This window comes from Strix aluco, chromosome 16, assembly GCF_031877795.1.
Source record: "Strix aluco isolate bStrAlu1 chromosome 16, bStrAlu1.hap1, whole genome shotgun sequence".
NCBI classification, from domain to species: Eukaryota; Metazoa; Chordata; class Aves; order Strigiformes; family Strigidae; genus Strix; species Strix aluco.
Window position 1 is genome coordinate 12,421,973 of NC_133946.1, and position 11,406 is coordinate 12,433,378.

An 11,406-nucleotide genomic window follows, 5' to 3' on the forward strand; every position below is an offset into this window, starting at 1 on the left:
CAAAAAGTGTGAGAGACCAACAAGGTGTGGAGGCCAAAAAGGTGTGGGGAGAAGAAAAAGAAGTTGGGGAGGCTGAAGAGGTAGGTGTAAGGAGTCTTGAAATGGTGTGGAAGGATGACGAGGTGTAGGAGGCCGACGAGTTATAGAGGCCGTAGCACTGTGGGAGGCCAAAAAGTTTTGGGAGGCTGCAGAGGTGTGGGAGGCTGACAAGGTTTTGTGTCTAAAACCACTCTGAAGATGGAAGAGGTGTGGGAGGCCGAAGGGACTTGGAGAGGCCCATAATTTGTTGAGGCTGAAGAGGTGGGGCACTGTGCACTCTCATCATCAGCTTTGCCACTTTTCCTGACTTTTTGTTTGTCCGCTGTCTAGTTCCGTACTGGCAGCAGTTTGTTGCAGAAAAAGGACACGATCCTTCCCTCACTCCTCACTGGATTTGTGGGTTCATGTGGACTCGGTGTATCTAGTAAGGTGACGCTGAAGAGAAGTGGTGGAGAAGCACTGGGCAAGATGTAGGAGGAGGCGCTTCCCTGGGCGCTGGGAGGGGACACTGTCCCTTCTGGTCTCTGGGTCCCCTCCACAGAGGAGCAGCCGAGAGCTCTGGGGCGAGTTGTGGGACAGTTGTGCCGTCTGCCCACTTTTCCCCTGGCAATCACGGGGCATCCAGCTTGTTCTCAGGTTTTTACCGTAGTCAGTGCAGACACTAAGACGCTCCTTCTCCTCCTGGTCACCCTGTGCCTGCTGGGGGTGCTCTCAGGACCGTGAGCATGGTCCAGAGCGAGCTCTGTTCAGCTCAGTGAGTTTTGGATCCATTGCTCTCAGAACTGCCTTTTTTTCAAAATGGTCAATTGCTTTGGTTGAGGGCTTATTCCCTCGGGTCATTCAGGGTTCAGTTGCTGACCCCTGTGTGTGTTTGTGCTGTGTTGGGGGTGAGTCAGTGTATATAATAATGCTGTTGTTCAGACTTTATCAAAACAAACAGCATCTAGTCCTAACAACAACAAGGAGAAAAAAACCCCTTTATTTATAAAAACAGAGGACAGAAATAATTTCAAAACATCAGCTGAATTTTATTTAGAACTTAGATGTTATCTCTAAAGAAATAAGATTTAAAATAGACTGGAAGGTGACAGGGTGTAGCACTCAGCACACTGAGTTTAGAAAAGCAGCCACCAGCATCCTGGTTTTCTCCATTTTTCAGGTTTGTGTTTTCCCGGAGGCTTTGGATATGAGAAGCTGGAAGTCATGGGGAAGTGTCAGCAGCTGGGTCAAGTATTTCACCAATTTAAGCCTCTGTCCGAACAACTTTCTGAAACAGAAAGAGCAGTGAGTGTGGCATGCCAAAAGAGCAAAGAGCCAAGCTTAGCTCTGGTACTTGGCCTAAACACCGAAGCGGTGACCTCTGGCAGAACTCGCTGAGGGCAAAGGCCGAGTCGCTCACCTGCGGGTGCTCGCCAGGTGCGAACGCTGGCAAAGAGCGAGTGTGTCACGTACCCCGAGTCTGATCTTGGCTCCGTCCCTAAAAACACACCTGCATGAAGCAGGCGCTGCTTCCGCGGGGGGAGTTAACATCGCCATAAATTCTAGCCAGCAAGAAAACCGGTTGTAGAGACCAGCTTTTGTGTAACCATCTCTCAAAGCATTTAGGAGCTTTGTGCTGGTGTGCAACCAAAGCTGAGGCCAAGGGGTGCTTAAGTTAAAGTATTTGGGTGCTCTTGGTCCAGAAGCTGGTACAAGGCTGCACGGTTCTAGACAGTTACGATCATAATAAAACGAGTGAGTTACCAGCAGATCGACGAGGGCCTTTACGTGCGCAGGAGAAAGCTCATCGATACATTCCTTTAACGCTCCCAAAGCGGCTCCGGTCACATCGTCGACGTTGTACTGAGAGATCAGCCCAGCGTAGACCTGTTCCGCGGAGCCTTCAAGCAGTGTCAGAAGAAAACTGGGGACAACATCATGGGCAGAGCCAGCTCCTGCAGTGTGAGGGACAGAGTGGAGCCCAGCGAACAAACCTTTCACCCTTTAACCCCCTCCATGCCAGGAATGACATACACAGCACACTAGGATTTTGCTGAGCGTGTTCGCAGCTTTGCAGGCTTTTTTTTAAAGCTTTCAGAGCAATGGGGTGCCACTGCAGGATCTGCTCTGTTGCACAGGTCCCTTGGTGGAATCCCTCCATTCGTGGATAACCTTCTGCTTGCTGGTCCTCAGCCCCTCTCCCTGCTTCTTCTCAAGCTTTGTGGGATTTTTTTAATCTTTTCCATGCATCTTTGCTTCCTTACGTTATTCCCCGTTCTCTAAACAGATACCAAAAAACGATTCAACTCCCTTCTCTGAATATATTCATGTGTTCATCACTTAGACTGTCTTATCAGTGTACAGCATATTCCTGATCACCCTGCTGCTTCTCTTACTCTAATTGCACAGAACTGTATCTTGGTTAATGACCTCAGAGGAATTACCCAGGCTGCGAGTGCTGAATTACATTGCCTCTGTTTTCATATGCATTTTCACCTTCCAAGTTTACTTCTTTCCCCGTATTTATTTTCTGTTTTCTGACGCTTTGGCAGCAGTGTTGCCTCAGATTAGGCACCTTTGTGGGCTCAAGGAGCCAAGCCTAGAGGTGCTGTTAGGTGATGGTTGTGGTTACCCGTCATTAACTAACAGAGTAATGTTGGGTTCGTTTTGCTGAAGGTTGAGTCTCCACATCTGCTCTTGCCCCTGGGAGCAGCAGGACAGATCCTCTAATCCAGGGCAGGTGCCTGTCCCATGATGGGTTGTGTTGCCACCGACTGGCCCGACCCATCGCTTCGAAGCAGAGTCAGGGTGAGAACTCGAGCACTGGCCGTCGCATCGCAGAGACCAAATCTACTCAGATGAGCCCCGCTGTGAGTGGCCAAGTGAAAAAAATCTGAGACCTTACATGAGCTGCTGTGATTAGTATTTTCTTGGAAGCCAGGTACCTAAATTTCCCTGTCATCACCAGAAGTCTTTGGTGGGAATCAAGGGGGCATCATTCCTGCCAGCAGGGCTGCAGCACGCTCGCTGCAAATTTTAAACGAGGCATCAAGATGCCTTTCGGTTGCCTCCTAGAGTAGTTTCCACCAGGTGTTTTCATGGTACTCTGGGTAGTTCGAATACTTTGTGCAGAAGTTTAATGAGTTCACAGTTATTTAAAAAAAATACATATTTTGTTTTAATTGGCAAAACTTACCAAGGGAGCTGCAGAGCACCATGGTGATGAGCAGAGCAGCAGTCAGCTTCATCGCCGAGCGCCGCTTTCTGTCTGTGTGTGTGGAGCTGGGAGGGTCCGTGAGCGTCGGCTGCAGCTGGGCGCAGAAGGGCTGGGATATATCCGTGGGGAATTACGCAACGCGGCGCAGGAATGGGCCCGGCAGGTCACGCAGCTGCGCTAGAATTGGACCCAGGTCATGCTTGTTTGTGAAGTGGACAGATGAGAAATGTGGGTGACCTCTGCTTTTGTGGCCGGCTGCCACATGAGCGTGGCGCTCCGCCGGGGAGGGTTCGCGCTGACATTGCCCGCGGGGTGCAGGGGTGGGTGCTCAGCACCAGGACTGAGATTGCTCCGTCCCATCAGGTGCAGAGCGGCAGAACCAGCCGCTGATAAATGCCATCGAGCCATTTCGTCCAAGGCACTTTCAAGCTCATTTATTCCAGGCTTCTGACGTGATTTCATGCCGAACTGCTGCCACTTTTCTTGCATAATTATCCTTCTATTGTTTTCCCTGCTTCTCTTCTCTAATTCCAATTCTGCAGGGATTGACATGTCTTTATAAGCATCATGATCTGTGACCCGGAAAAATATATATATATATATATATATATATATAAAAGCACAGGCTGATGCATGGATGAAAATAACCACGCATTAAGGAAGAACATTTTTAATAGCTTCTCCTATACAGCTTTTCAGCCAAGTGCACACTGTTGAGACAAGGAGAAATTGCCTCTGTAAACTCCAAACTGGCAGCTGAAGCAGATATGTTGATAATCTTTGGAATAATATCACAGTGCCACTCCTGAACTTAAAGTGAAGCATGTTTTTAAGGTCAAAATGAACAGGCTGTTGGCCAGCTGAAGCGGCGTTCAGCACAGCTGGCTGATTCTTGAGTTGCAGAGCCAGCTCTGGTAGCTGGCAGGTGGGAAGGGCCAGGGGCCTCCTTCGCCTTTCCTCCCGTGTGGGGAAGGCCCAGCCGCTCTTCATCCTGCCCTGGGCTTCCCGGGGCTGGCAGAGCTCCTGGCACACGTGTGGGCCCCGCTACAGCCCAAAGAGGGGTGGGGTAAGGAGCTTGGGAGAGTGAAGCTCAGATCCGTGGACGTTCCCAGTAGGATGCGTGGGCTATTACTGACTTTGTGGCGCCAAGTTCTGCTGTAATTACCTACTGAAATCTGAAATTACCCTGGCAGAAGGGAAGCAGTAATGGCAGTGCACGTCTTGGAACAAAATGAGACAGGAGAAAGAAAGCGTCTTCCTGTGGACATGGGGTGTCCTCCCTTCTGACTCCTCCTCTAGGAAAGAGCCTCCCCTGGAAATGTTGGGAGTCGCTTTCTGCAAAAGGAAGAGCTCTGCGTGATTACACGTGTGACGATCAACCCTCCTGGGGTCAGGATGTCATCTGATGGCTCTCGGGTAATAAGCAATGCTGCACACTCAGCATATCCCCGCTGTGAGAAAGGAGGAGGCGGTAGATCTTACAGGGCCACATCTTCAGCTGAAAAAATAGAGTATTGCAGCAAATAAAATGGGGGGAGGCTTTTCTGAATGATTCAGCCACCACGCATGTAAGTTATGACTGTAAAATGATATGACCACGCTATTGCAAAGACTACAAATTTTCTCCTATCTCCTTTCCCCCCACAAGCATCAGAAAAGCGTGCTTTACCTCTGAGATCTTCCATATTCCATGTGCAACCCACAGCATTTGAAAGAAACGCATCTCCTCTGCTGTACAGATGATCCCCTTCAGCATCCGTGCTGAACAGCTCTGCCGAGGTCTCCCCGTGGATTTGTCTGCGTAGTCTTGAGGAACTTTATATCTCAGGTTGTTATTTTGTCATTACACCTTGTTTTTAGCAAAGTCCATTGGCACTCGGGTAAAATGTGATGAAGTAGTGGAGGCACCTGAAAGATAACAGGTCCCCCACTTCCCTCTTAAAATGTTTGGTGGTTGTGGAGGGGTGTCCAGGGCCTCAAGGGATGGTTGGAGGATATAGTTTATTTTTAGATGGGTGTGAAGAACTATGTAAACTGTGAATACCTGTTGACCTTCATATAGGACTGTAAAAATATATTATTTTAGTTTTTTTATGATGTGAAGTTGATTGTCTAGGTGACTACAGTACTGAAATCTGAAATTACAATATAAAATTCCTTCCTGAAAATGTTCTCATTAGATTTTTGTGCCATTTTGGGGGCAGGTTGGCAGTAGAGGATTTCAAGTTGTAAGGGCTTAGAGAGCGTTAACAAAGTCTTGAGGTTCATTCTCCAGGGGCTTTTCCCTCTCCTGAGGTTGGGTGGGTGGCTGTTTCCCACCCACAGCCCCGGGGCTCCCTGCCGAGCAGAGGTGGGTACCCGGTGGGTGTCAGAGTGCTGCAGGCTGTAAGGAAGGGTGGCAGCCCGGCAGCTGGCAGAGGACCGCTACCTCCAGGGTGTGTAAAATTTAGGGATCGGTCCCGTGCTTTGGACAGGTGTGATCGGCTGCTGCTTACCTGGACTTCAGGTGTGACGCGCTGGGGACTCCCTGGCTGTCCTTGGGTGGACGCGCAGCTCGGGGGGGTTTGCAGAGGCTGCTCTGGGTGCTCTTCCCCTCAGGATCGGGTCTATTTGCTTGGGTTTATCTTTCTAATTTAAATTAGAAGACTGGGGGCTTCTCTGTTTTGCGCTCCAACATGTCTATGCGGCAGTCGGAATTTCCTAGGGTGCAGAAAAGCTCCTTCACGGGTTTTTGAGGGTGTTCAGAGACAGGAGTGAGCAAAGTGCCGTTTGGGGTGGGCTGTGTGCTCTGGGTAATACACCAACGCGTTCCTCTGCAGCACGAGCAGACACCACGCAGTCCTCGGGATGTTTTTATGTGTTGTAAATGTGGAATTTCTTGGCAGAGAATTCCAGAGAAGGGGAAAGGGGTTTTATTTTCCTTTTCGCTTAGGAAATGGCTCCTGTTTAGCCAGGAGCAAGCAGAGCCGCTGCATAGGGCAGGACCGAGGGATCTTATCGGCCACTTGTCTTCAGTCTTCGTGCTTATTCATTATGCTTTAAAAGAAAAAAGTGTTTGACTGATGAAATAATAAACATGGTCTCAGAAGGCATCTGCCAGGGCTTGTACCTTTGGCTCTGCTCCCTCGCAGCATCGCTGCTGGGGCAGCCAGCGCAGGGCCACGCGCTGCCCCGTCCCCCCCAGCCCAGCTCCCCACCGCGCCGCGCTCAGGAGGTCCGGCCGCCTGAAACGGGACCCAGGCTCAGTCCGTGCTTCGGGCTGTGCCCCTTCAGTTTCTAAGCTGCAAGTTTAAGGAATTCAGTTTGAAGAGCTGTGGGGAGGTTTCACCACCAGCTGGCCTGGCAGGAGCTTCTCCCGATTTTTGCAGCCCTGGAGCGAATCCCACTGGGAGTGAACAACAAGAGTGCCCTTGAAAATGAGGTATTTTTTTCATGTTCTTCTGGTTTTAAACAAAGCATGTATATAATTCTGTTTTAAAAGAACATGAATTTCAGATTTGCCTCAATTAGTGACAAGCAGCTTAATGAGGTCTGTGATGAATGGGAGGGGAGTACATCCTTTCATGGCGAACGCATCCTGTTATTATCTTTGTGCTGGAAATATGGCACTAAATACCCCCATTCCGGTTGCAGGGACACAGCAGCGCGGTGGGGTGGCGGCGCTGCACACAACCCGCCTGGCTTTCGCGAGTTGAACCCGTCCTTATTCCAAGCACGAGCAATTCTCTGGGCACAGGCTGCCCTGGGAGCTTTCGGAGTCTCCTTCCTTGGGTTACCCACAACGCTCTCTTGTGTGACAAATGGTCCAAGAAAAGAGAGTGCTCAGCACTCACTTTGTAAAAATCCATCAGTTTTTCCTCGAGAATGATTCCTGTTTTCATTGTGCATAACTTAGTATAATTACATGACAACTGCAGTGGCATGGCACTTGTTCACCTGATAACTATAGAGGTTAATGTATATATGTTTCAGCAACTGCTTTTCTCACATGAGTTAGCCAGCTGGTAAGGATGATTGCAAAACAAATTATCAAATCCTACGTTTTAATAAGATTAGTAAACAAAGACAGGTTTTTATTTTACTTTATTGTAATGAGAAACCAAAATTATTTTGAAATACGGTACCTGAAAAATACAGTACCATTGTAAACGTGGAGCTGAAAATGCATTGTTGGCATGGCAAAAAGATGGCTTTGTTGCATACAGTCTAGAACATTCTATTTTTTTGGTGGCAGATGTTGTTTAGTCTGAGAAAAAGCTCAAGGTTCTTGGTGCAGCTTTGGGAGAAGGGATGAAAGTACACAAAGAGCTGGGTTACCGCTGTCAGGCTGCGGCTGGAGCGGGGTCACGGGTCCGAGGTGCTTGTGGGTGAACCAGGTACTTCAGGCTGGATGCGATAAGATTCCCCACGTCTCTACGCTGTGTGTGACAGAATCTGCGTCGTGACACAGTCGTGCCTGTGAACAGGGGCTGGACCACGTCAGAAACGTGCTCACGTCTTTATGGTTGGTGGCTGCTCTCTTTGGAAGCTGGGCTGTAAGGTCCCGGAGCGGCAGTTGAGCACATCTGCACTTGTTGGATTGAGAGGAGAGAGGTGGTGGAAGCACTGGCAAAACCCCAGCCTGGTCCTGTGCCTGCTAGGAAAGAAAAGGTAATTTGGGTGGTTTTACTGAGAGAGCACGAGGAAGCAAAGATCTAATCCAAAAGTAAAGGTCTAATCCAGCAGCTGGGTCTAATCTCCAGCCTGGAGAAGACTCCAGAGGGATCTTTCACAGCATATCTCAATACCTGCAGGGAGGGTGCAAAGACCACGGAGCTGTGGTGCCCAGTGGCAGCAGGCAGAGGCTGACACACAGGAGGGTCCCTCGGCATCAGGAAACCCCTTTTCCCCACTGGCACAGGGTGCTCAGAGCTTTTGGAGCTCCATCCCCGGAGATACTCAGAGGCTGCTGGTGATGGTCCTGTTGGACCCGCTGGCTCCCAGAGGCCCCTTCCCAGCTCAACCAGTCTGGGATTCAGTGGATCATTCCTGTGCTGGGTGCGTGGGTCCTCAGTGCTGCTGTTACTGAGGGGCTCAGTGCTCTCAAAAGGGGAGACTGCAAAAAAATCACATGTCCTATTCTCCATTACCCCCAAAAAAGAAGAAAGCTCCCCGTGAAAGATGTGTTTGCACAAAAATAAGCTTCTAGAGTCCCTAAAAAGACCCATCATGGCCCTGGAGACAGGAAACAGTATTTGGAAATATGTATCCCTTGGCAAGGACCGCTAATCTGGATTTTCGTTGTAAGCTACTTAATGTCGTTCAGGGATTTGTCTAAAAGCGTTTGTTTTAGTTTTCCTACTGCTGGCAATATTGTCAGCAATCAGGTCACTAGAATCCATTTTAATTAATACTAATATTTAATCCTGAACAATCAAAAGGTAAAGTCTGGGTCCAAACTGTATCGGCGAGACCCCTGTGTACTTTGGAGCGCGTCCCGTGGCGTGCCAGCTCAGGGAAAGCTGCCCTCTGCCCCGAGTGCACGGAGCTGACAAACTGAGGACCGTGAGAAGGGGAGGATGTGAAAACGATAGGATTTAGCATCTGCTTTCTCATACAGCCTTTCCTCTGTCCCAGCACAGTCCCCTGCAAGGACAGCAGGGGTTACCTGCTCACTTCTGGGCCGCTGCTGAGCTCCGTCCGTGCCGCTCCAGGCCAGCGCCGCGTTCCCCGGGGAGCATCCGACTGGGACAGGCAGGGTCTGCTGCCCCCGGGGCGAGGGGACGGGATGATGACAGCCAAGGGAAATGCTTGGCAGGGCTATAAATCACAAGCAGCACCTCGTGCTCCTCTGGCGTTCCTGTAGCCTTGGGTTTAGTCTTTACACCATGAATAAGTCTTGAGATTTAGTGAGGATGTAGGTACAGATCTCTTGGGACACACGCGAGGCCTCCACGTCCACCTGACAGCTTCTCTGCCGTCTGCCCATTCCCCTCCCCTGCAGCACCATCAGCTCATGAAGCCACCGGGTCCTGCCAACGCCGCCACAGCTGTTTGCTGAGCACACCCCAGCCTCCCCACGGAGAAGCCAGGTCTCACTGCCGAGTCAGGGACAACCTGGACGACCTGGAGAGTTCAGTAGCAGCTCTCCTTCTCCTTCTGCGGCTGGTAGAGAGGGAGGGTGGCAGGAAGGGATTGCGGCTGGAGGCAACAGTTATTTTCATGACTTCCTGGTGTTAAGACATGGGTAAATTTTAACAAATTTGCTGTTGGAAACACTGTGGTTCATGAAAGTAGGTGATGAATGATATTTTGTTGGGTTGTGCCTCTTGGCTGGTGCAGGCTGGATAATCTAGAAAGCACGCAGATAAAAATATTAACTGCTTAATTCTCACTTATAATCCAGACATTGAAAGGTTTAGCCACTGGCTTGTCTTACAACAGATCAGCACAGAAGCTTCTGCAGCACCTCTTCAGGGGCTTTCCTTCCTCATCTTTAGGGTGCCAGGTGGTTGGGCCGGGTCCCGATTCCTGCGCGCTCTCCCGCCTCAGGGCTGCGCAGCAGCATGGGCTGGGGAAAATGCAGCATGAAACCCTCTGTAAACGCATCTCTAGGGCATTTTGTTTTCATTTCTAGGAACTCTTCCTGCTTCTGCTTTGCGGAAGGGACCCTGGAACTAAAGCTGTTGTGTTTCAGTGGCAGCACAGAGGAGGTCAGGAGCAGGACACAGCTCCAGACTCCGCCAGGTAAGGGGTTTATTTCCATGACAGCAAGGCCGGCCAGAGCCGAGCCTCCTGCGCCATTCCCACATTTCCTGTGCTGTTCCCACATTTCCTGTGCTTCCAGAACCATCCAACCTACCTAGGAGGGGAAAGCAGACAGGCACATACCGCTCCTGTTCCCCCAGCCCCAAGGAGTATTTCTGGCAGTGCCGTGGTTCTCACTTCGTACCAAACACAAAGCTAAACTTCACTTTGGTTTCCTTTTATTTTGTTCCCAGGTGCATGCCACTTTTACTCTTTTGCAACCATTTTGCACGCTGTTTTCTGGTATCCTGCAGGCTACTCCTCATCCACAGCAGCTCACAGGCTGCAAAACGCTGGTCCTGGGCTGTAGCCACAGAGAACGACGTTAGTTGTGGGTTTGAGGCTGCATCTGGAAAGGAACTCTGAAGCCAAATCCCCTCCCGAGATCTCAGAGCTCAACCTTCCTGCAGGACGTGAGACCTACAGCTGCCTTATCAGTGAGTGATTTAGGCTAAAGGCACACAGAAAAAGGCTTAATAAACACAGTGTTCTCAAGGCAAGAAGCAGCAGAATTAGGCTTGACCTGCCCCAGGGGGATGGTTGATGTGTTTGTTGTTCCAGGGTCAGTGCTTTGGGCAGCTGCCCGCCGCAGGAGGAAGGTGCTGCTGGCGCTGGGGAGTGGGAAGCTGCGAGCGGTTAGAGAAGCTGCTTTCACCAGCACAGGCAGTTTCCTCCCAGTGTCATTTCGATGGGGGGAGAGGAGGGACCCACGTTCAGGCCTTTGTGGAGAGTCCTCCCCCCACATCTCCACTGACCCCCACAAGGGACACAGCCCCTAAGCCGGGCCTGCGGCTGCGCTCTCTCTTTAACACCCAGACAGGAACCAGGGCAGCTCCAATTTCTTCAGACGTTCCCGTTTCCCCCCACCACTGCGAATCCCCACCCTGGTTTGGCTGCCAGGCGCCGGTTTGGTGCTGAGCAAGGAGCTACCCTGGCCAGGACTGTTCTCCTGGGCCACAGCCCTGTCCTCCCATGAAGGACCCAGAAAAGCATCAGCCACAAAAAACAGTTGCAGGGCAGCCACATCTGCCAGATTTAATCCAAAGGATAAAGGATACTCAGAGGGTTAATGTAGCAAAGGGAACACCAGTGCAAGTCCTAAACGTAAACCAAACCTCAGCAAGGCTCTGGCTGGGATGGCAAGCTCTCATTGGGTGCTTGAAAGTGATTTTTAATAGTCCTATTTACTTGAAACTTGCTTTTCTTGCTAGATTTCCAGCACCTCTGGACCCAAAGAGGATTGGGATCCCACCTGAAACCAAACCTGGAGGAAAGGCTCTGAAAAGCTGCCCCTGGGCAGGAGACTCATCTGGGGCAGGACCTGTGGCGGGGGCAGCGTGAACTGGGAGTCCAGCCTGACCAGAAACAGGTGGGAGAGGCTGGGG

General features: G+C 50.6%; 1 protein-coding gene across 2 annotated transcripts; it reads right to left on the minus strand.

Moving 5' to 3' along the window:
* Nucleotides 1-1,046: 1,046 nt before the first annotated feature.
* Nucleotides 1,047-3,701, minus strand: SCGB1C1 (secretoglobin family 1C member 1). 2 transcript variants are annotated; one of them, XM_074841899.1, is made up of 3 exons: nt 3,215-3,701; nt 1,783-1,973; nt 1,047-1,306 (listed from the first exon to the last, which is right to left on the minus strand). In XM_074841899.1, exons 1-3 carry the CDS (start codon nt 3,264-3,266, stop codon nt 1,283-1,285), a joined length of 267 nt encoding a protein of 88 aa, XP_074698000.1. In that variant the 5' UTR covers nt 3,267-3,701; the 3' UTR covers nt 1,047-1,282. The 2 variants fall into 2 exon arrangements, with proteins under 2 accessions (XP_074698000.1, XP_074697999.1); XM_074841898.1 differs by having other exon boundaries at nt 1,047-1,973.
* Between the last annotated feature and the right edge of the window lie 7,705 nt (nt 3,702-11,406).